The following is a 22,562-nucleotide window of genomic DNA, read 5'->3' as shown; positions in this document are numbered from 1 at the left end:
TGCTATGGTCAAGCTCATGGGGGAGCAAACTGACATGCTCCGCTGTATGGTGGATCTAATGCGGGAAAGGCAGCAAGACCACAGACTGCAGCTGTAGCCCCTGTATAACCGCCCTCCCTCCTCCCCAAGTTCCATAGCCTCCTCACCCAGACGCCCAAGAACACGGTGGGTGGGGTGGGGGGGAGAGGCTACGGGGACGCACACAGTCAACCCCAGAGGATTGCACAAGCAGCAGAAAGCTGACATATCCTAAATTTTGATTTGGTGTCTGGACTTGTCCTTCCCTCCTCCTCCACCCCCTAACATAATACCCCCCCTCCCCATCTAGCTTCTGATTTTTCTCAATGTTTTGTGCAACAAATAATAAAGAACGGTTTTTGTGACAATTGTGACTTTATTTCCTTTCATATATGTATATAGGGGGCGGGTAACTTTAAGAGAAACAAACACAACTCTCACACCGTACTCTGGTCAGTCATGAAACTGGCTTTCAAAGTTTCTCTGATGTGCAGCGCGCCCTGCTGCGCTCTTCTAATGGCCCTGTTGTCTGGCTGTGCGAAACTGGCCGCCAGGCGAGTTGCCTCAACCTTCCACCCCACCATAAATATCTCCCTCTTACTCTTTCACAGATATCGTGGAGCACACAACAAGCAGCAATTACAATTGGAATATTGGTTGTGCGGAGATCTAACAGAATCAGTAAACTCTGCCAGCGCGCTTTCAAATGTCCAAAAGCACATTCTACCACCATTCTGCACTTGCTCAGCCTGTAGGTGAACTGCGCCTTACTATTGTCCAAGGTGCCTGTGTACGGCTTCATGAGCCATGGCATTAAGGGGTAGGCTGGGTATCCAAGGATAACTATAGGCATTTCAACATCCCCAATGGTAATTTTCTGGTCTGGGAAGTAAGTTCCTTCCTGCAGTTGTTCAAACAGACCAGAGTTCCTGAAGATGCGAGCGTCATGCACCTTTCCCAACTATCCCACCCTGATGTCGGTGAAACGTCCCTTCTGATCCATCAGTGCTTGCAGCACTATGGAAAAGTACCCCTTGTGGTTTATGTACTGGCCACCCCGTTGTTCCGGGACCAAGATAGGGATATGCGTTCTGTCTATTGCCCTGCCGCAGTTAGGGAACCCCAGGGCATTAAAGCCATCCACAATGGTCTGCACATTTCCCAGAGTCACTACCCTTGATAGCAGCTGGTGAATGATTGCATGGGCTACTTGCAGCACAGCAGCTCCCACAGTAGATTTGCCCCCTTCAAACTGATTCCCGACTGACTGGTAGCTGTCGGGCGTTGCAAGCTTCCACAGGGCTATGGCCACTCGCTTCTCAACTGTGAGGGCTGCTCTCATTTTGGTGTCTTTGCGCTTCAGGGCAGGGGACAGCAAGTCACAAAGTTCCATGAAAGTGGCCCTACGCATACGAAAGTTTCTCAGCCACTGGGAATCATCCCAGACCTGCAACACTATGTGGTCCCATCAATCTGTGCTTGTCTCCTGGGGCCAGAATTGGTGTTCCACAGCATGAACCTGGCCCAACACCACCATGATCTCCCAATTGCCGCATGACATGCTTCTAGGAACGCCTGTGTCCATGTCTCATTACTATTATAATCGGCTGTTGTCGCGTCCTTGCCTGGTTTTGCAGGTACTGCACATACTGCTGGATAAAGCACAAGGTATTTACAATGGTCAAAACTGCGGCAGAGATCTGAGCAGGCTCCATGGCTATGGCGCCTGCATGAGTAATCCTGGAAAAAGGGCACGAAATGTAGGAGAGCAGAGTGGCAGCGGGAGCTGTGCTGTTTGGTTTACAGTAGCCAAACAAAAGCAGGAAATGGTTGTCTTCTGTAGCTTTCACGGAGGTGGGAGCCCAGGACAGACAACATGGAGAAGCTTGGAAGCGCGGCAATAGCAGCAGAGCAGAGCTGGCGGTGGAAGCTGTGCTGCTCGGTTCACAATGGCTGAGCAGAGTTGGCAGCGTAAGCCTTCGATGAAGGAGAGAGAGAGTATATAGTAAAGATTACATAGGAAGATGAGAGGAAATGAGAGGTGGATTCATGGTAGCAGGAGAGCAGCGGTGCACCGTCTGCTGAAAGCAGTATGGTGTCTGCACGCCAAAAAGGCACGAAAAGATTGTCTGCCGTAGCTTTCTGACGACACACACCCAGAAGCACCCATGAGAATGTTTTTGCCCTATCGTGCACTGGGAGCTTAACCCAGAATTCCAGTGGGTGGCGGAAACTGTGGGATAGCTACTCACACTCCGACATTCGATGCTAGCCTTGTTACTGTGGACGCACTTCGCTGAATTCATGCTCTTTAGTGGGGACACAGAAGACAATGTATAAAATAGCTTCCGAATATTTGAATAGAATAATTTCGAAATAATTTCATACTGTAGATGTACCCTAAGTTAAAGGTGCATCCCACAGACTGGAGATCCCAGAAGACATCAGTGTACTTAAGCAGTTGGCTAACATGATGATAAAACATTTTTGTTTTTTAAATTTCTCTTGTTTTTAGTAACCCTAATTTATACACAGATGAACTTCATTTATTTACAAACTTAATGTATTTAAAATGTAATGGGGCCAAATCATCTTTAGCACAAGATATGCTTTTGCTGTTGTTTTTCCCAACTCTTTAGCATAAATAGACCTATTTTAAATGCTTTTCCAGTTTTTGTGTAGCCATTATTTTTACTTCCTTAACATGCTACTATTTTTCATAATAAATATAGCACTTGACTGTTAAAACAGTCATTCACAATCTTCTTGCAAAAGATGTATTGCTCCCCCCCCACTGAGCACTCTGTTTTAGCAAGAAAGTTAGCAACAGAATTTTTATCCAAGCTTTTTAGAGTTAATTTACTTGTGCTTGGAGACAAAGGTAGAAACCCGTTTAGATGTGTTCAGTTAACTTTAAACTTTTGTAACATAACCAGACATAATATATATTGTTATTTTTAAAGATTTTGGTTATAACATACTTATAACTATCTTTTAACATTTGATAAAGGCAAAACCAAGTTTATAAACAACTAAAAAAAGTTACGAGTTTATCAATATTACCTTTGCACTAATGTTGAGGGTTTTCCCATAAAGTTTTTTCCTTTGAACGAAAAGTATTTTATTAAATCAAAGGAAAAAAAATATTTTCATTTGTGTTACTTATTAAAGCAGAAATATATGTACGTATATTTATAACAAATGTTTTCGAACTGTGCAAACAAATTAAATTTAGTGTTATGATTGTTATGACTGAACCATAAGAAAATAGTGTGATACCATTTATGTTAAGAAAGGATTTTTTTATAATTGAGTGTAAAATTAGCTTTTGTTGGAACAAAATTAAACCAAAAATTAGGCGTGTCCCATAACATGCGACAACATAGGACAAAACATATAGGAAAAACTTACAATCAAAGATGAATGTTACCAAAATTATATTATATTGTAACAAAAGGCAATAAGAGCTTAAAGTTATTAAGGAAATGCATTTTAGAAAACAAAAGTTAAAAAAATTAAACATTTAATTAGGCATGTTATTTGTTACTGTTTTATTTAAAATGTTTAATAAGAACTGATAAAATTGCTAAGTTATTGGCCCACTTTATTGTATGTATTTAATTAACTTAAGTTACTTTACATTACTTTTTATTACATTTACCTTAAGAATAGGGCTGTCGATTAATCGCAGTTAATTCATGCGATTAACTAAAAAAATCGTGATTAATCACAGTTTTAATAGCACTGTTAAACAATAGAATACCAATTGAAATTTATTAAATATTTTGGATTTTTTTCTACACTTTCAAATATATTGATTTCTATTAAAACACAGAATACAAAGTATATGGTGCTCACCTTATATTATTTTTATTACAAATATTTGCACTGTAAAAATGATAAAAGAAATAGTATTTTTCAATTCACCTCATACAAGTACTGTAGTGCAATCTCTTCATTGTGTAAGTGTAACTTACAAATGCAGATTGATGAGGTGTGGACCACGGACAAAAAGCATGGATCAGGTGTGGAGCATGCTTTCAAAATTTTTAAAAGAGTAACACTCCAGTATGGAAACTATAGCACCCGAACCACCAGAAAAGAAAATCAACCTTCTGCTGGTGATATCTGACTCAGGTGATAAAAATGAGCATGCATCAATTATTGAAGAGAACCTATCAGCAGCATGGAAAAGCATGTGCTCTGGGGTGATTGAAGATGTCTGTGTGCAGTGGGAGACTGAGATTGGCATGTAGCTTTTCTACCTCTCTGGCTGTAGACTCTCTGTGATGAATGTGTGGAGGGCCTATGTTGCTTAGAACTGATAGCCATTGAATAGGAGTAGGGTACAGGGTGCCTGTGATGATGTGCATGCAGGGCTGGCCTTACCGTGAGGCGAACTGAGGCGGCCGTCTCAGTGCCAGACTGTGGGGGGGCACCACTAGGACTCAGAGTGTAGAAAATTGTGTCTGCTGCTGGTGCATATGTATTCTCTCTGCTCTAGATGCACAGAGATGGTGGAGTGCTGTGCTCAAGGAAGGAGGGCACAAGAGACATAACAGGCAGGCAGGAGAAAAGGTGAGGGGGAATAACAGGAAGCAGCAGGAGCTGCAGGGAGACAGAGGAGGAGGAGCCTCTTATGTACCTAACTAGCACCCCCAGGAGCCTGGACTGATTAACACCGGCTTCTCAGTGAGCTTCCTGTTTCCTGCTGCTTCTCTGAACCCACTTGAGGAGAACAGGCAGTCAACTGAAGTAGTAGGAGCCAGTTAGGCCCTTAAGACACTGATATCTTCCCTCACTCAGGCCCTGCTACCAGCCTGCTTATTTGTCCCCTTCAACTGATTGTTGAGAGTCACTATAGCTGGCACAGAACAGCAGTCATGAGTGAAAGAAGAAAACGCTCCTCTGGGGCAGCATTCAGAAAAAGAAAGAAAGCAAAGGAAGCTTTTCTATCTAAGCAGGAAGGAGCTCTCCTGAGATACAGAGACACAAATGTTCATGGTGAGCCTTCCAGCCCCAGTGAGGATGTGAGTGGTGAGGAGATGCCTGATCTTCCAGTTAGTCAGAGTGCACGTGACCTGGCAGCTACTGCAGCACCCATATCGCCATCTCAAATGGATGTAACCATGCACATTCCTGAAGAAAAGTGTAGTTCAGAGAAGAGTGTGGTGGAGGCGCAAGAAACAGCTGCTGCTGAGTTTAGTTCCTTAAGTCTAGATGATCCAGGACTGTGGACCCACTTGAGCAGTAGCCTGAGGGACTTCCTTGTTCTGCATGGCCACAGCAAGTGAAAAACTTCATGTTCCCCAAAGACAGTGAAAATAGAAGTTTCCATCCATTGGGGTGTGAAATCCCCAATGGTAACAAAGTGGAGAGGCCATGGCTTATGTACTCAAAAACCCAGAATGCTGCATACTGTTTTTGTTGCAAACTCTTTCAGTCTAATGTTCCAGCCACATTGGGTTCTAAAGGAACAAAGGACTGGAAAATATGGCTAGAAATCTGGCATGCTGTGAGAAGGCAGCAAATCACCAGAGAGCATTCCATAGGTGGAAAGAGCTTGAGATGAGACTAAGATTAAAGGCCACCATAGATGATCAGCATCAAGAGAAGTTTGCATCAGAGTCTCTTTACTGGCAAAATGTTCTGAAAAGGCTCATTGCCATTGTGAGAATGCTTGCTACCCAAAACCTAGCACTGCATGACACTTCAGATCAGCTGCATGTGCCAAACAATGGAAACTTCCTTAAAATTGTGGAGCTGATGGCTGAGTTCGATGCTGTACTCTAGGAGCACCTAAGAAGAGTCACCACCCAAGAAATGTACACACACCACTATCTTGGAATAACAATTCAAAATGAGATCATACAGTTACTGGCAACAAAAGTCAAACAGAAGATTGTGGCAGATCTGAAGTCAGCAAGATATGACTCTGTTATTCTGGACTGCACACCTGACATCAGCAATACGGAACAAATTACTTTAATGGTGTGTTTTGTAACAACAACAGAACCTAGTGAAACTGTCCCTGCAATGATGACTGTCAGAGAACATTTTCTAGAATTTATTGACACTGATGATACTACAGGAGCTGGTATGACAAATGTGCTTCTTAAAAAGCTGGAACATACGGGAATTGCAATAGCGACATGAGAGATCAGCGCTACGATAATGGTGCCAACATGAGAGGAAAGAACAGAGGAGTGCAGACATGGATCCGAGAGTTAAACCCTTGAGCTTTTTTTGTCCCATGCAGTTCTCATTCATTGAACTTGGTGGTCAGTGATGCAGCATCAGCTTCTAGTGAGGCTGCTGAATTTTTTAATGTAATTCAAAGCATCTATGTATTTTTCTCTGCATCAACTCATTGATGGCAAATTTTGAAGCAACATCTGGGAACATCCTCTCTGAAACTGAAACTATTGAGTGCCACACAATGGGAAAGTCGATGGAGGCGATAAAGCCTATCAAACACCAAATTGGGAAGATAGATGATGCCATAGTTGCCATTATGGAGGATAATGCAATGACAGGAATTGTTCGTGGGAGAACAGTGGCAGAAGGAAATGGAATCACCAGACACATACATAACTTCAGATTTCTGTGTGGCTTAGTGCTGTGGCATGACATACTGTTTGAAGTAAATGTTGTAAGCAAGAGACTCCAAGGTGTTGACTTTGATATACCTGGAGCAATGGAACAACTGGACAAAGCAAAGTCATACCTACAGTCTTACCGGTTAGATGAGGGATTTCAAAATGTTCTGAAGAGTGCACAGAAGTTGGCAGAGGAACTTCACACTGAAGCTATTTTCCCACCCATTCAAGAATACACAAGTCACTGAAGAAGATGACATTTTGATTACGAGGCATGGGATAATCCCATAAGAGACCCCCAAACAATTCAAAGTTGAATTCTTTAACCAGGTGCTAGATTGTGCAATATAGTCAGTTGAAGAACATTTCATGCAGCTCAAGGAACACAGCAGTATATTTGGGATGTTGTATGATATTCCAAAACTCCTCACTGTACCTGAAGAAGACCTACACCAGCAATGCAGGGCACTAGAGACCGTGTTGACACATGATGACATGCGTGATAATGGTGCGAGTGATTTAGGTGATGAACTGAAAGCCCTTTCAAGATACATTTCAGCAGGATCAACTCCAAAGGCTGTTCTGGAATATATGTGCACAAATAAGATGACCATCCTCTTTCCAAATGCTTTTGTTGCTCTGCGCATTCTTCTCCAAGCTGAAGTTAATGCTTCAGCTTCAGTTAATGAAGTTAATGCTTCAGCTTCAGTTAATGCTTCCACATGCTTTTGTTGCTCTGTGCATTCTTCTCCAAGCTGAAGTTAATAAAAACACATCTATGCTCCACAATGACACAGGAGAGGTTGGTCGGCCTTACAACCATCTCAGTAGAGCATGAGCTGGGCCAGACTGTGGTCCTTCAGGAAGCAGTTCAAATATTTACAACCAAGAAGGCACAGAAAGCACCACTTTGATTATTCAAACAGATAAAAATGCCAGTGTTTACTATGCAGACAAGAAAAGTTACATTTGCTGTTCAGGCATTTGAAAGTTAAGTGTTACTTAAAATTTTTGAACAAGGCATTTTAAGTTGTTAGTTCTCCTTTATCGGGGTAGGTAGCAGAGCAGTACGATGAGAGGATTAGAACAGGAAGAAGGCAGAATTGAGACCTTTCAAAGTTTTAGCCCAAGCAAGGGGGAATGGGGAGCTCCCTGCCTCAGGTGCCAAATTGTTGTGGGCCGGCCCTGTGTGCATGCTCGAATTCAATTTGATGTCAACCAATTTAGTGTGAGGTGAATGACACCACATGGGCACAGTATTCCACTGAGGAATAAAACAGTGCTAGGGCTGATGTGAAATATGTCTGTGTGTCTGTGCCCTACGTCAAACCAGCTAATTTGCTGATTAGATTATTCCTGGTCTTGACTTTGGCAGCATTTTTAGATGGTTGTGGTAAATCAAAGAGTGGTCCAGTGTAATATCAAGGTAAACTGGTTTTGCAGGGAGAGGTGCAGGCACAGGTACAGTCAGGGTCAGTTTACCATTGTTGCTATAATAATGGAATTTTTTTCCACAGGTCTAACAGTGCACAAGCACTAAAACCCATACATAGAGGGTAAGAGAGAGAGAGAGAGCTACAAGTGTGACAGCCAGAGAGATCAGAGACCATCAGCAAAGCCCAGGAGCCTCTGGAGAAAGTTCACACTCTGCCTTGCACCCACACCTGCTCCAGCAGCGGAGAGTGAATTTTGTGTGTGTCATGTTTAGGACTGGACTGTGAACGCCTCACTCCTGTTGGGAAGCAGTTACTCACACAAATAGTCCCATTGACTTCAGTGGAACTAACTCAGTCAGTGCTCAGCTGGGTGAGGGCGGGCTTCACCAACCAGCCCTTTGTCTGACAGTAATTTGGGGCAGGGACATACCATATCTGTGTGCTTGGTAAAGAGCTATGTATATTTATGGTGCTACATCAGGGTCAGATTCTGTCAGCCTCCCTCAGGCTGAGGAATCCCTTACTCTGCAAGAAGGGCCACTGGAATAAAAGGGGCTGCTTGGAGAGTAAGGTACTAAGAGTGAGGAAAGAGGATGAAACATGGCCCTATTTCATTTCTAATTCCTCCCCTCCAGCGTCCCAAATCCCTCACTTCTGGTCCTTGCAAAGAAAACAAAGGTCTGATTTGCTGCCTCAATTTAGCGTCTGTATTGTGTGTGTGAGATAACAAGAAATGCTTCAGGCTTTCAGCTGATCACGAGCACTGGAAGGACTTCCTCCTCCTCCATTCATAACTGGCCAGGAGTGTAATAGTTGTTTCCAACTTCCTATTATAACATACAAAAAGATATTGAAGTCTTTTTTAAAGAAACAGTAAACACTCTACTTAGCTTCTTGTTGAGAACTGTACAAAAGCATGTTGCTGGCTTGTCTGCCTGGCTCCAAGGGCAAGCAACCTGCTTCAGTTGATTAGGCTCACAACATAATGATTCCCTTTATACAACATGATAGGTAACTTTGGTTTCTACTCCAAAGTTGTTACTATCATTATAAGGGGGATTATGGGATTTTCCGTCCTTCCTTGGAAACATCAGATATTTGCCACAGGTGGAGACAGAAGGGCAGACTAGATGCACAAAGGCCTGATGTGGTGCAGCAAATCCTGTGGTCCTAAGTGCTTTGCAATATGACTCTTGCTCATGTGCTCAGGGTTAAACTGATCATCAGATTTGGGGTTGGGAAGGAATTTCACTCCAGGTCAGACTGGTCTGCAGGTCATGCAGAATCATTGGGGTTTTGTTATTTTTTTGCCTTCCTCTGCAGCACTGAGCAGGGTTCATTTGCTTGGATCATCTGGGCCTGTCTCACACAGCTATTTCCTGTCTTTGCAGGGGCCTCCCACATTGGGGACACATAGGTCCTTCCTGTTTCTATCTGTGCCTGAAAGCAATGTAGTGTCCTGGAGACTCCAGATTTTACAGGATAATTGGCCTGATTTGAATTTGGTAATGATGAGTTTGGATCAATAAAATTCATTTGGAAAAACTACGAAGTGAGTTGTATTTAATCTATAGTTGTCTCTTTGAGATGTAAACACATTTTCTCAGATACTGTCACCCCAGAGTTTGCAGCCAGAGTTCAAATGTCCTTTGTTCTTTTAGTGACCATCCCTCAAAGGCACTTAGTTCTTATGAACTAATGGAACAAAATGAATAATTTGATGAAAGTACAGAGAAGTTTCACACGGAGACCATGGGGAAAATAAAGAATGACTTCTTAAGTCTTCATGGAGCACCTAGTGAAGATTTTAAGTGTGAATATAAACTAAATGCTGCCCATGTGACACTGAAGTGACATGCTTTTCCTTGATCTGAAAGATTATGGATCTGGGAAGGCATTTCAGGGTAAAAAGTGGGGTTTGGAAGGTCACTTCCCTTTTAATGTAACCTGATGTTCTGGGGTGACAAACGGAGCTTGTTTAAATAACACAGTAGAAACAGGCATCTTTCAAATCCACAGAACAAAGAAAGTCACCTAGGAATAGAGAAAGGAGAATGGATCTCGTTTTCTCCAGACAGAATCATAACATTGCAGATCTCCTTGTTGAGGAGGTGCATATCAAGAATGTTCTGGAACCCCTCATTTGTTTACAAATCATGAAAAGCTGGGAGTAAAATCTCATATCTTCCTCCTCTGGAGAGGCAGCAGCAATGGCTCTTTTGTCGAGGCAGCCTGATGGAAGGCTGGTGACTGGGGGAGAATTTGAATGAAAAACTATAGAAGATCATCACCCATGCTCTGGTATTGTACTTCTCATGCAGACTCATTTTCATCTTTCTGTATGGACAGCAAACAAAACTTCCTTCTTTGACTCAGATGAGTTTTGGCTCAGAATTGGTAGTGCCTAGAAGTATTTCCTGTTGGCTTAACCATACTGTGACCTATTGGCCCCTTCATACCAACTGGCAGATATATCCATAATAGTTTCCCGAAGGGTGGCATGTGAGATTTCTACCAAGAGCCAGTAGCCTGCTCGTCATCATAGCCATTGGAACATGAGGGTAAAGATAGTAATTGAGGAGTTGTGGATCTAAACTGATAATTATGTTCTTATGAATTTGGGATTAAGAGAGGTTATGAGGAGGTGATGTACCTCAGGATGTGTTCCTTTCAGGTAGTTTCTCTGTCTGGCCACAGTAGTATTGTGTACTGTCTCTCTCACAAAGAAGGACTATTTGCAGACTGAGCCATGTACCAGAAAGTCTGCAAAAGACGGCAAGAGAAAATCTACAGGGAAAACCAATTAGTTGGATGGTGTCCTGTTTATGCCTAAAATCAAAGGATTAGTCTTGTAGGTCACTGAGGAGACAGCTGAAAGCATAGGTTGTCTTTTGAAAAAGGGGTCAAAGCCAGCCTGGCTAAAAAGCACTGTTGAGCAATAGTTTATTAGATATGAGAGTATCCTGTTAATTAAGTCTAGGCTCTGGAATGCACATTATACTTTTTATGTATAATTGTTCATTTCCAGTGCTTCTTGTTATTAATTGAAACCCTATGCTTTGCTAAATAAGCTTACTCTTGATTTCATTATAAACATTTATCTAAGTGCTATATGCAGTGTTGTTATAGCCATATTGATCTCAGGATATTAGAGATGTTAGGATATTTGTCTTTCTCACCAACAGAATTTGGTCCAATAAAAGATATTACCTCACCTACTGTGTCTCTGTAATATCTAATTGCTGTGAGTTAAGCAGAGTAATGATCTGAGGTGGCATTAGTAAGCTGAGGTGTACTGCTAGTTTGGAAGCTGCAGATCTGTGAATACTGCAAGTGTCCAGCAGATCAGGGCTGGACACTCCATGGAGATGCTTGTTAGGCTCTGGGGTTGGAGTGCTCCTATCTCTAACCTGCAGAGAGACAGCAGGTGCTGCATAGGCCTAGAGGAGAGTGCTCGAATTGCCTATGGTGGGCGGAGTCAGGGAGCTGGCTCCTGACAGGCACAGACAAGGCCTCCTTGCACTATGGACAGGTGGTAGTGAGGTGCCTCACAGCCAAGGGTATACCTGGGAAGCATCACACACACATTTATTGTGACGAGCCATTAAAATTATGTGTCACTGTTTCCTTTGCTGTAATTCCATTTTTATTTAATTTCTGAAGCATTTACATCTTAAAGAGGCAAACAAAAGGCAGGAAGAGTTTATTGTTGATGCACTTTTTTCTTTATCTCAGGCTTATTAAAATGTACCTGCAAATCCTAGGTCATAATACTGTAGTCAGAAGAAACTGTCTTCTATTGAGGGTAACATCAAAAGCTGATGTCCCAAGACATTGATACTAATCAAGATGAAGCCAATAAATCTTCAACTTGGCTGAAAACAAGTCAATATCTGATGTGAGGTATCCACTCTAAATTGTATGATTATCACCAAATATGTTAATTACACATGGTTTTCCCTTCTCGTTTCAATGAAAAAGATGTTTGAAGCAGCCTCACAGAATACAGGTATTTGTGACTGTATGTAGGGGAAAGTGGAAGGGAGTAGTCTGCTTGTGCAGGGATTTTGTCAAAGAAAAATTAATAGAAAAGACTAGTACCTTCACTTTGCTGATGAGAACTGCACAGATTCAACATTAAAATTGTTCTGATATAAAAAAATCTGCTTCCTTGCATTTATTTCTTGAAAAGACAGTAGCAGGCAGGGGAGGAATGAGGGTGGCGTATGCTTGGGGGAGGGGGCGGGAAGATGAGGGGCAGGATGGGCATTAAGGGTGGAGGGGGGGTGGGGGTGGGGCCTGGAGTGGAGCAGAGGTCGAGCACTCCTGGGGAAATGAGGAAGCCGGCACCTATGCCTTAGGATAAGAGTTTTTATACTCTGGGCTTTCCTGAGACTTTCTAACAAAGTTGGGGCTAGACTTACCCTTGAACCTTTCATCCCTTTTAAACTGGGGGATGCTTACTAAGAGCCCTGTTTTCCACATATTTATCTGCTATTTCTGCAGCCTGTAAAAGTGAATCTGGTTCCCTATCACATATTGCAGCTTTGATATCTTCTGGAGCTATTTTTAGCAGTTGCTCCAACATAATCAAATCTAGCATCTTATCAAAGTTATCATAAGCTTTTGCCCCCATAACCCACTTTTTACATAACCCAACAGTTTATGAACACACTACACAAGTAAAGTCATTAGACATTTTGAGATTTCTAAATTTCAATCTATGACTCAGGAGTGGCCCTAAGCCATTTCAATATAGTTTCCTTAATTTTTACAAAATCCTTCTCCATCCCCATCTCATTAAGTACCTCTCTGGCCTCTCCAGTCAATTTGGTTAATTGGACAGGCATCTGTTGGCTGTCAGGAATCTTGTGAATATCATGCAGATGTTCAAAGGGAGACAAAATTCCCCCCATATCTTCAGATTCTTTATAAATATGGCAGATTCTATCTCAGTCTCTATTGTTGAGAGGAGATGGCATTCCCGGCTGTGGCAGACTCTTTTGCTCTCCCAATATTTGGAGTTGGTGTGTGGCAGCTTCCACCTGCTTTTGATAGGCTTCTTTCTCAGCTTGCAGCAGTTCCATTCCCCTCTGAGCAGCTTCTTCCTGAGCAGCTTTCCTCCGCTTCTTTTTCTATCTCAGCTAATGCTTTTTTCTCTTTTAACCAAATGTGAGCCACCTTTGCTTTATAGCGAAGTCTCTTCTCATCTGCCATAATTTATAACAGGATCCTATCCACTTCTGTCATAAATATAAAGGGAAGGGTAACCACCTTTCTGTATACAGTGCTATAAAATCCCTCCTGGCCAGAGGCAAAGTCCTTTTATCTGTAAAGGGTTAAGAAGCTCGGGTAACCTGACTGGCACCTGAAACAAAATGACCAATGAGGGGACAAGATACTTCCAAATCTGGAAGGGGGGAAAAAGGCTTTTGTCTGTTTGTCTGTGTGATACCTTTGCCGGGAACAGATCAAGGATGCAAACCCTCCAACTCCTGTAAAATTAGTAAGTAATCTAGCTAGAAAATGCATTAGGTTTTTCTTTGTTTTGGCTTGTGAAATTCTCTGTGCTGGAGGAAATTTGTATTCCTGTTTTTGTGTCTTTTTGTAACTTAAGGTTTTGCCTAGAGGGATTCTCTATGTTTTGAATCTGGCGGCCTGCAAGATTATCTTCCATTCTGATCTCGCAGAGTTGTTCTCTTATCTTTTTTTGTTCTTCTCATAAAGTTCTGTTTTTTTAAGAATCTGATCGCGTTTTCTGGGTGTTAAAAATCCAAGGCTGGTCTGCGTTCATCTTGTTTATTCTCAAGCCTTCCCAGGAAAGGGGGTGTAAGGGCTTGGGGGGATATTTTGGGGAAATGGAAACTCCAAGTGGTTCTTTCTGTGTTCTTTGGTGGTGGCAGCATACTGTTCAAAGACAAGGCAAAGTTTGTGCTTTGGGAAAGTTTTTAACCTAAGCTGGTAAAAATGAGCTTAGGGGGGTCTTTCATGCGGGTCCCCACATCTGTACCCTAGAGTTCAGAGTGGGGAAGGAACTCTGACAGCTTCATTGGCTTCTGCTCTTTGATCATAGTCCAGGAGCAAATCTCTCATTTTCTGATCTGAGATATCCCCTTTTTAAGGGTTTTTTTTTCTTTCTTTACATAATTGTTTGTGGCTCAAAGAAGCTCAATCTGCATATGACAGAGCTTCACCCATTGTCAGAATTTTTTAACCCTTACAACTCCGAATATAAAATTTTAAACTTTTTAATAGTATGGAGTCCTGATCCAAAGCCCAATTAGCAAACATTGATAACTTCAGATACAAAGATGATACATACATATAAACAGGATAATCATACTTAGCAGATTACAGCTTGTCCATTGATACCTGAAATGACATATTTTGTTTCTGATTTAGTGCAGCTGTGCAACAGTGATATAAATGGTCATTTTCCTTTTCATACAGCATCACATATACATCTAAGAACAAAGAATGTAGGCCATATTGCTAATATTTTTCTTGTTGCTAACAGGTATGTTAGTAACAAGAGAAAGGTCAGGGAAAGTGTGGGACCCTTAATGAATGGGGGAGGCAACCTAGTGACAGATGATGTGGAAAAAGCTGAAGTACTCAATGCTTTTTTTGCTTCGGTCTTCACAGACAAGGTCAGCTCCCACACTGCTGTCCTGGGCAACACAGTATGGGGAGCCCTCAGTGGTGAAAGGACAGGTTAAGGACTATTTAGAAAAACTGGACATGCACAAGTCCATGGGGCCAGATCTAATGCATCCGAGGATGCTGAGGGAATTGGCTGGTGTGACTGCAGACCCATTGGCCATTATTTTTGAAAACTTGTGGCAATCGGGACAGGTCCCGGATGACTGGAAAAAGACAAATATAGTGCCCATTTTTAAAAAAGGGAAGGAGAATCCAGGGAACTACAGACCTGTCAGCATCACTTCAGTCCCTGGAAAAATCATGGCGCATGTTCTCAAGGAATCCATTTTGAAGCACTTGGAGGAGAGGAAGGTGATCAGGAACAGTCAACATGGATTCACCAAGGGAAAGTCATGCCTGACCAACCTGATTGTCTTCTATGACAAGATAATGGGCTCTGTGAATATGGGGAAAGTGGTGGATGTGATAATTCTTGACTTTAGCAAAGCTTTTGATATGGCCTCCCACAGTATTCTTGCCAGCAAATTAAAAAAGTATGGACTGGATGAATGGACTATAAGGTGGATAGAAAGCTGGCTAAATTGTCGGGCTCAACGGGTAGTGATCAACAGCTTGATGTCTAGTTGGCAGCTGGTATCAAGCATAGTGCCCCAGGGGTCAGTCTTGGGGCTGGTTTTGTTCAACATCTTTATTAATGATCTGGATGATGGGATCATCATGATGGGAACCTCAGCAAGTTCACAGACGACACTAAGCTGGAGGGAGAGGTAGATACGTTGGAGAGTAGGGATAGAGTCCAGAGTGATCTTGACAAATTGGATGATTGGGCCAAACGAAATCTGATGAGGTTCAACAAGGACAAGTGCAGAGTCCTGCACTTAGGACAGAAGAATCCCATGCACCGCTACAGGCTGGGGACCGACTGGCTAAGCAGCAGTTCTTCAGAAAAGGACCTGGGGATCACAGTGGACGAGACGCTGCATATGAGTCAGCAGTCAGCATATAAGTCAGCAGTGTGCTCTTGTTACTAAGAAGGCCAATGGCATATTGGGCTGCATTAGTAGGAGCATTGCCAGCAGATTGAGGGAAGTGATTATTCCCCTCTATTCGGCACTGGTGAGACCACATCTGGAGTATTGTGTCCAGTTTTGGGTCCCCCCCAGAGAAAGGTTGTGGACAAATTGGAGGGAGTCCAGCAAAAGGCACCAAAAATGATCAAGGGGCTGGCACACATGACTTACGAAGAGAGGCTGAGGGAACTGGGCTTGTTTAGTCTGCAGAAGAGAAGAGTAAAGGGGGTTTGACAGCAGCCTTTAACTACCTGAAGGGGGGTTCCAAAGAGGATGGAGCTTAGCTGTTCTCAGTGGTGGCAGATGACAGAACAAGAAGCAATGGTCTCAAGTTGCAGTGGGGGAGGTCTAGGTTGGATATTAGGAAACACTATTTCACTAGGAGTGTGGTGAAGCACTGGAATGGGTTACATAGGGAGCTGGTGGAATCTCCATCCTTAGCGGTTTTTAAGGCCCAGCTTGACAAAGCCCTGGCTGGGATGATTTAGTTGGTGGTGTTCCTGCTTTGAGCAGGGGGTTGGACTAGATGACCTCCTGAGGTCTCTTCCAACCCTAATCTTCTATGATTCTATGATATTTTCAGGTTGGGAGACTCTGTCTTGGGAAGCAATGACTCTGAAAAAGATTTGGGAGTCATCGAGGATAATCACCTGAACATGAGCTTCCAGTGTTTAATATGCTTCATATACATTTTATTAAAGAAAAGGGCTTTACTGGATTCTTCAGTTGTAAGGTTTGGTTTATCACTGTTGGATAACTCCAGAACAGTGAAATTAATTTTACATAAACTTTTGAGGCACACATCTGCTCACAATTAAATAATCACTAAAAACATCACCTTCAGAAACAAAATCCCAAACAAACCTTTAACTTCTAGTCTAAAAACAACGCTGAGAAATTTTACCCCAAAATAATAATTTTAGGAAAGTTACAATACAGTGTAAATTCCTGTAAATGGATGCTTAAAATATAAATCTCACCTCAATTCTAAGTGCATCATAATATTGTGACATCTCAAATATCTTTAACCCTTTTAATTTAATATGTCTCAAGTAGTTTTTATTAAGGAAAAGGGCTTTACTGGATGTTCTGCTTCTGTTGTGTTTACAATAGTCAGTGCACAATATGCCACAGTCTTATAGTAAGATGGACGTTAGGATGTTAGTAAGTAGGATGTTAGATGGGGCGGGATCTGAGTTACTACAGAGAATTCTTTCCTGGGTATCTGGCTGGTGAATCTTGCCCACATGCTCAGGGTTCAGCTGATCACCATATTTGGGGTCAGGAAGGAATTTTCCTCCAGGGCAGATTGGAAGAGGCCCTGGGGGGGTTTTGCCTTCCTCTGTAGCATGGGGCACAGGTCACTTGCTGGAGGATTCTCTGCACCTTGAAGTCTTTAAACCATGATTTGAGGACTTCAATAGCTCAGACATAGGTGAGAGGTTTATTGCAGGAGTGGGTGGGTGAGATTCTGTGGCCTGCATTATGCAGGAGGCAGACTAGATGATCATAATGGTCCCTTCTGACCTTAATATCTATGAGTAACGATGGGATGACTGAAATCTACTTTTACAGTTTACAGTTACTTTTGCTGCTTAGTCTCCATTTAGGCAATTGTTGGATTTGCAAAGGAACTTTCCCCTCTACATACAAAATCAGCATTTAAAAAATGGAACATTGCACATAACGATAATTTTGTTAATTGCAATATTTTTAATTTGCCTGAGTTGAAGTGGTTTGTTACTTAGTTTGTTTTTAGTTATCTCTGCACTGGCTTTAAAAGCATTTCTACATCAGTTGCTAGAGGAAATTCTACTCTTGCTGAGCTGTCTTGCTGTAGATAGGGGGCACTCTTGCATCAGAGTTTTATCCCTACCACAAAATAAATACAAAATGCCCATTTCTATTCATGTTGGTCATGTGAAGCATGTTGAGTATTCTTTTCTGAGGCAGGGGGTAGCTTTCAAAGTACTTTCATTTTATAACTTAAATTGATGTTTGAATATGTAGAGAACATTTTATTTACAGTAACCACTCTAATGGCGAAGTGACTGAAGCAATTGTTTTCGTTTTGAGGGGGCATCTGTGAAGCCTTACCTTTGATTCGTAATATGCTGATAATCATAACATTTTATAGTTACAGATACCAAAATATTGCTTCCTTCTTGGGCGTCCCTGAGTCGATTAACTACATAAATGCAGTTCAGGTGCTCAGATTCATAATTATGTTAGCATCCAGTGAAGATTATTTTTGTTACCCTTGTGAAAAGTACTGTGTGATACTGACAGCTTTGCTAGCTAATGAGAAATAGCTGTTTTGTCCAAACTTGAGAATGTTGTCAGCAGAAAATATTATAATACACTAACATTGGAATGTAAAGGACTCTCTTGAAAACAGCCCTTAATGCCTCTCAACCATTAGGGTCCACTGCTTTTGCAACCACGTACTAACAATTTTGCATGATCCCGCTCTATTAAATTCACTATTAAAATATTAATGTTCTACAGGATAAATACAAAGGTAAAGTACACAATGGGACTTTGACCTCTGGTTTGGGCCTCCAGGCACTACTGTAACATAAATAGTAATAATTAGCATATATCTATCCACTGAGAGTCTAGAATAAGAATGGGCAGGACTGGCGTTTTAAAGGGGGGAATGGTGGCCTATCATGAATCAATGGAAAATGTAGGAAGCTGTCATGTAGACAGCAGTCAATCCTTTCACTCAGGCCAGGCCAGGACACAGGGAGATTTGCTAGGATGTGTAAGTCACTTAGGAGCTTAAGGCTATATGTGGAAGCCTCAATTAAGAATGTCCTTTATATTCCCTGTAAGCAAGTACTATTTCTTCCCTTCCACAAGAGAGAGAACAGGATTTAGCTGAACTAGTGATGGATGAACCTCAAAAGGTTCCATGCAGATAAACACCCCAAAGGTTAGATGCTCATTCTGATACATGGTGGTTGTCCAGAAATTTCCAGTTTTGTTTTTGATAACTAGATAACCTTAGAGCGGTGTTCCCAAGTAGGGTTGCCAACTTTCTACTAGCACAAAACCAAACACCCTTGATCTGCCCCTTGACCTGCCCCTCCTCTGAGGCCCTGCCTCACCCCTTCTTGAAGGCCCCGCCCCCCACTCATTCCTTCCTCCTCATTCCATCCCCCACTCCCTCTGTTGCTCACGCTCCCTCTCACTCACTCATTTTTACCTGGCTGGCTCAGGGGGTTTGGGTGCTGGAGGGGGTGCGGGCTCCAGTTGGGGCCATGGGGTGGGGTCAGAAATGAGGAGTTCAGGGTGCAGGAGGGGACTCTGGGCTGAGGCAGTGGGTTGGATTGTGAAAGGGGGTGAGAGCTCTGTCTGGGGTTGTGGGCTCTGGGGTGGAGCCAGGGATGAGAGGTTTGGGGTGCAGAACGGGGCTCCAGGCTGAGGCAGGTGGTTGGGGTGCCGGGGAGTAAGGGCTCTGTCTGGGCGTGAGGGATTTGGGGTACAGGAGGAGGCTCTGGGCTGGGACAGGGTGTTGAGGTGCAGGGGAGTGAGGGCTCTGTCTGGGGGTGCAGACTGGGGTGGGGATGGGGATGAGAGGTTTGGGGTGCAGGGGGGTGCTCCGGGCTGGGATTGAGGGATTAAGAGGGTGGGAGGGGGCTCCGGGATGGGGCAGAGGGTTGGGGCACCGGGGAGGTGAGGGCTCTGCATGGGGGTGTGGGCTCTGGGGTGGGGCCAGGGATGAGGGGTTTGGGATGCAGGAGGGGACTCCAGGTTGGGACCCAGGGGTTCAGAGGGTGGGACGACGATCAGGGCTGGGGCACGGGACGGGATCCAGGGTGCAGGCTCTGGGTGGTGCTTACCTCAATTAGCTCCCAGAAGTAGCGGCATGTCCCCCCTGTGGCTCCTATGTGGAGATGTGGACAGGCGGCTCTGCGTGCTGCCCCGCCCGCAGGCACTGCCCCCACAGCTCCCATTGGCTATAGTTCCCAAAGGGTGCTCATTTATCCCAAACTTCCTTTCAATAAGTGTTTATCATTTGGATCCAGCAAATGATCTGTAACATTTTTGTTCCAAGAACATAAGATCTTTAATATTACTCCTAGGTTTTTTTAAAAAAAAGTTATTGACCTACATTTCATAGTTACAATCTTTATTTGTAGTTTGGGCTTGTAGTTCAACTTGCCACTCTTGCCACTAAACTATAGATGCTGTGGAGAAGATTTTGTGAGACTGGAGGATGTAGGCCAGTTGCTAAAAAGTACTGATATAGACATCAGAAGGGCAGAGTTCTAGTCCTACTTCAGGCAATAAATCATGATATGATCATGTACATGTAGTTAACACTTTCTATAAAATTAGGATAACGATACCTTCCCACCTTTAGTAAAGTGCACTGAACTCCTTGAATCATAGAAGATTAGGGTTGGAAGAGACCTCAGGAGGTCATCTAGTCCAATCCCCTGCTCAAAGCAGGACCAACACCAACTAAATCATCCCAGCCAGGGCGTTGTCAAGCTGAGCCTTAAAAACTGCTAAGGATGGAGATTCCACCAGCTCCCTATGTAACCCATTCCAGTGCTTCACCACCCTCCTAGTGAAATAGTGTTTCCTAATATCCAACCTAGACCTCCCCCGCTGCAACTTGAGACCATTGCTTCTTGTTCTGTCATTTGCCACCACTGAGAACAGCTGAGCTCCATCCTCTTTGGAACCCCCCTTCAGGTAGTTGAAGGCTGCTATCAAATCTCCCCTCACTCTTCTCTCCTGCAGACTAAATAACCCCAGTTCTCTCAGCCTCTCCTCATAAGTCATGTGCCCCAGCCCCCTAATCATTTTCATTGTCCTCCTCTGGACTCTCCCCAATTTGTCCACATCCCTTCTGAAGTGGGGGGGCCAAAACTGGACACAATGTCTCACCAGTGCCGAGTAGAGGGGAATAATCACTTCCCTTGATCTGCTGGCAATGCTCCTACTAATGAAGCCCAATATGCCATTAGCCTTCTTAGCAACAAGGGCACACTACTGACTCATATCCAGCTTCTCGTTCACTGTAATCCCCAAGTCCTTTTCTGAAGAACTGCTGCTTAGCCAGTTGGTCCCCAGCCTGTAGCAGTGCATGGGATTCTTCCTTCCTAAGTGCAGGACTCTGCACTTGTCCTTGTTGAACCTCATCAGATTTCTTTTGGCCCAATCCTCCAATTTGTCTAGGTCACTCTGGACCCTATCCCTACCCTCCTGCGTATCTGCCTCTCCCTCCAGCTTAGTGTCATCTGCAAACTTGCTGAGGGTGCAATTCATTCCATCATGCAGATCATTGATAAAGATGTTGAATAAAACCAGCCCCAAGACTGACCCCTGGGGCACTCTGCTTGATACTAGCTGCCAACTAGACATCGATCACTACCCGTTGAGCCTGATGATCTAGCCAGCTTTCTATCCACCTTATAATCCATTCATCCAATCCATACTTCTTTAACTTGCTGGCAAGAATGTCAAGCACTATATAAATGCTGAGTATCAAAATGTAATCTGGAGGAATGTGTTACAGGAAGAAATACAAAATGAAAATACAAATGTAATTTAGTGGGCAATTCATGGAACACTTTGAAATACAACTAGGTTTGTTCCTTTTTGTCCATAAGAGGCAGAACTGGGCTTCTCTTTCTTTTGGCCTTTCAGAAATCAGGATGCCTTCCAGCTGCTTCTATGTGGAATTTTTTGGAATTAGCCCTTTACCTACATTGTTCTCTGCCACCCTTCTGTAACTTTTAATTTCTTGATTGAAACAAACTTACCTTTTTTCTTCATTACTGTAGCAGAAAAGAGCCAAAAGATAAATATACTGTATCTGATCTCACTTGCACCAGTTTTATGCTGATGTAACTCTGTTGACTTTAGTGAAGTGATATCTGGTTTACACTGGTGTAAGTCGGAGGATACTCATTCCCAAAGCATATAGAAACTTTATATTGGGGTTTTTTTTTATTTATTGGCATGAGAGCAGAATGCTGCTTCACTCTTGCATTTCCTGCCTCTCAATTCCACAGGTTGGAGTTTACTACACTGGAGTAGAGGGGGCATCCATTCTGCTCACCATCTGTTACTCCTTATCCAAAGCAACATCCCAGATCTTAATGGAAGTTCCCAAGTCTGATCCTGCTTTCATCTCTTCTCCAGGCCATATGTCAACTGTTCCTCCCAATAAAACATATGGATTAACAGAACATAGCAGGAAGCCTTTTGCTTTATGTCTATAAGGTGTGCTATAATTTTTTAGTGTCTGCCTGTTTATGGTACAATATTTTTATAATGAAATCAATACAATAATACAAATTAGACAAAGTAATTTGAGAAAGATATACGAAAGTGAAAAGCTACCCTACCAAACAGCTTCCAGCAGGTCAGTCCAGCTGCCACCTGCACATCCCCTCACTCCCCAGCAGCTATTTCCTCCACCTCAATGGCTCAATTTAGATTAGCCCAGCAATTTGCCATCTATACAAAATATGGGTTATAATCTCCTGAATTTGGCTAATTTCTTTTTGGTAGCAAAATCTATTTAACTCACTGGAGCTTGACCCATCTCCATTGTTGGGAGATCCATTTTTTTAATCTGAAATTTGTCCTGCCTTCAAATTTCTGTAATCTGGTGTACCTATATTTTAACCCCTACTTCTCTCTGGAGATATATATTTATATGTACCTACTAATTGGAGATTATTTTAGATTTGGTCTGGCACTTGCCTTCAGATTGCTGCTGTCTGGTTCTGCTATTGCCACAAGCTCAA

General features: G+C 42.9%; 1 protein-coding gene across 1 annotated transcript in view; it reads left to right on the top strand.

The window, feature by feature from the left end:
• TENT4A (terminal nucleotidyltransferase 4A) overlaps positions 1–9,638 on the top strand; it is a 149,355-nt gene extending 139,717 nt beyond the window's left edge. Inside the window, exon 13 of the mRNA XM_043540283.1 lies at positions 8,135–9,638. Within this exon, the coding sequence (XP_043396218.1) occupies positions 8,135–8,140 (6 nt within the window). The 3' untranslated portion in view covers positions 8,141–9,638. The remainder of the gene's footprint in view (positions 1–8,134) is intronic.
• Positions 9,639–22,562: the final 12,924 nt, after the last annotated feature.

The sequence above is a fragment of the Chelonia mydas genome, chromosome 2, assembly GCF_015237465.2.
Source record: "Chelonia mydas isolate rCheMyd1 chromosome 2, rCheMyd1.pri.v2, whole genome shotgun sequence".
Taxonomy (NCBI): Eukaryota; Metazoa; Chordata; order Testudines; family Cheloniidae; genus Chelonia; species Chelonia mydas.
The sequence above is the reverse complement of the archived record's forward strand: the minus strand, read 5'-3'. Positions and strand labels throughout refer to the sequence as shown.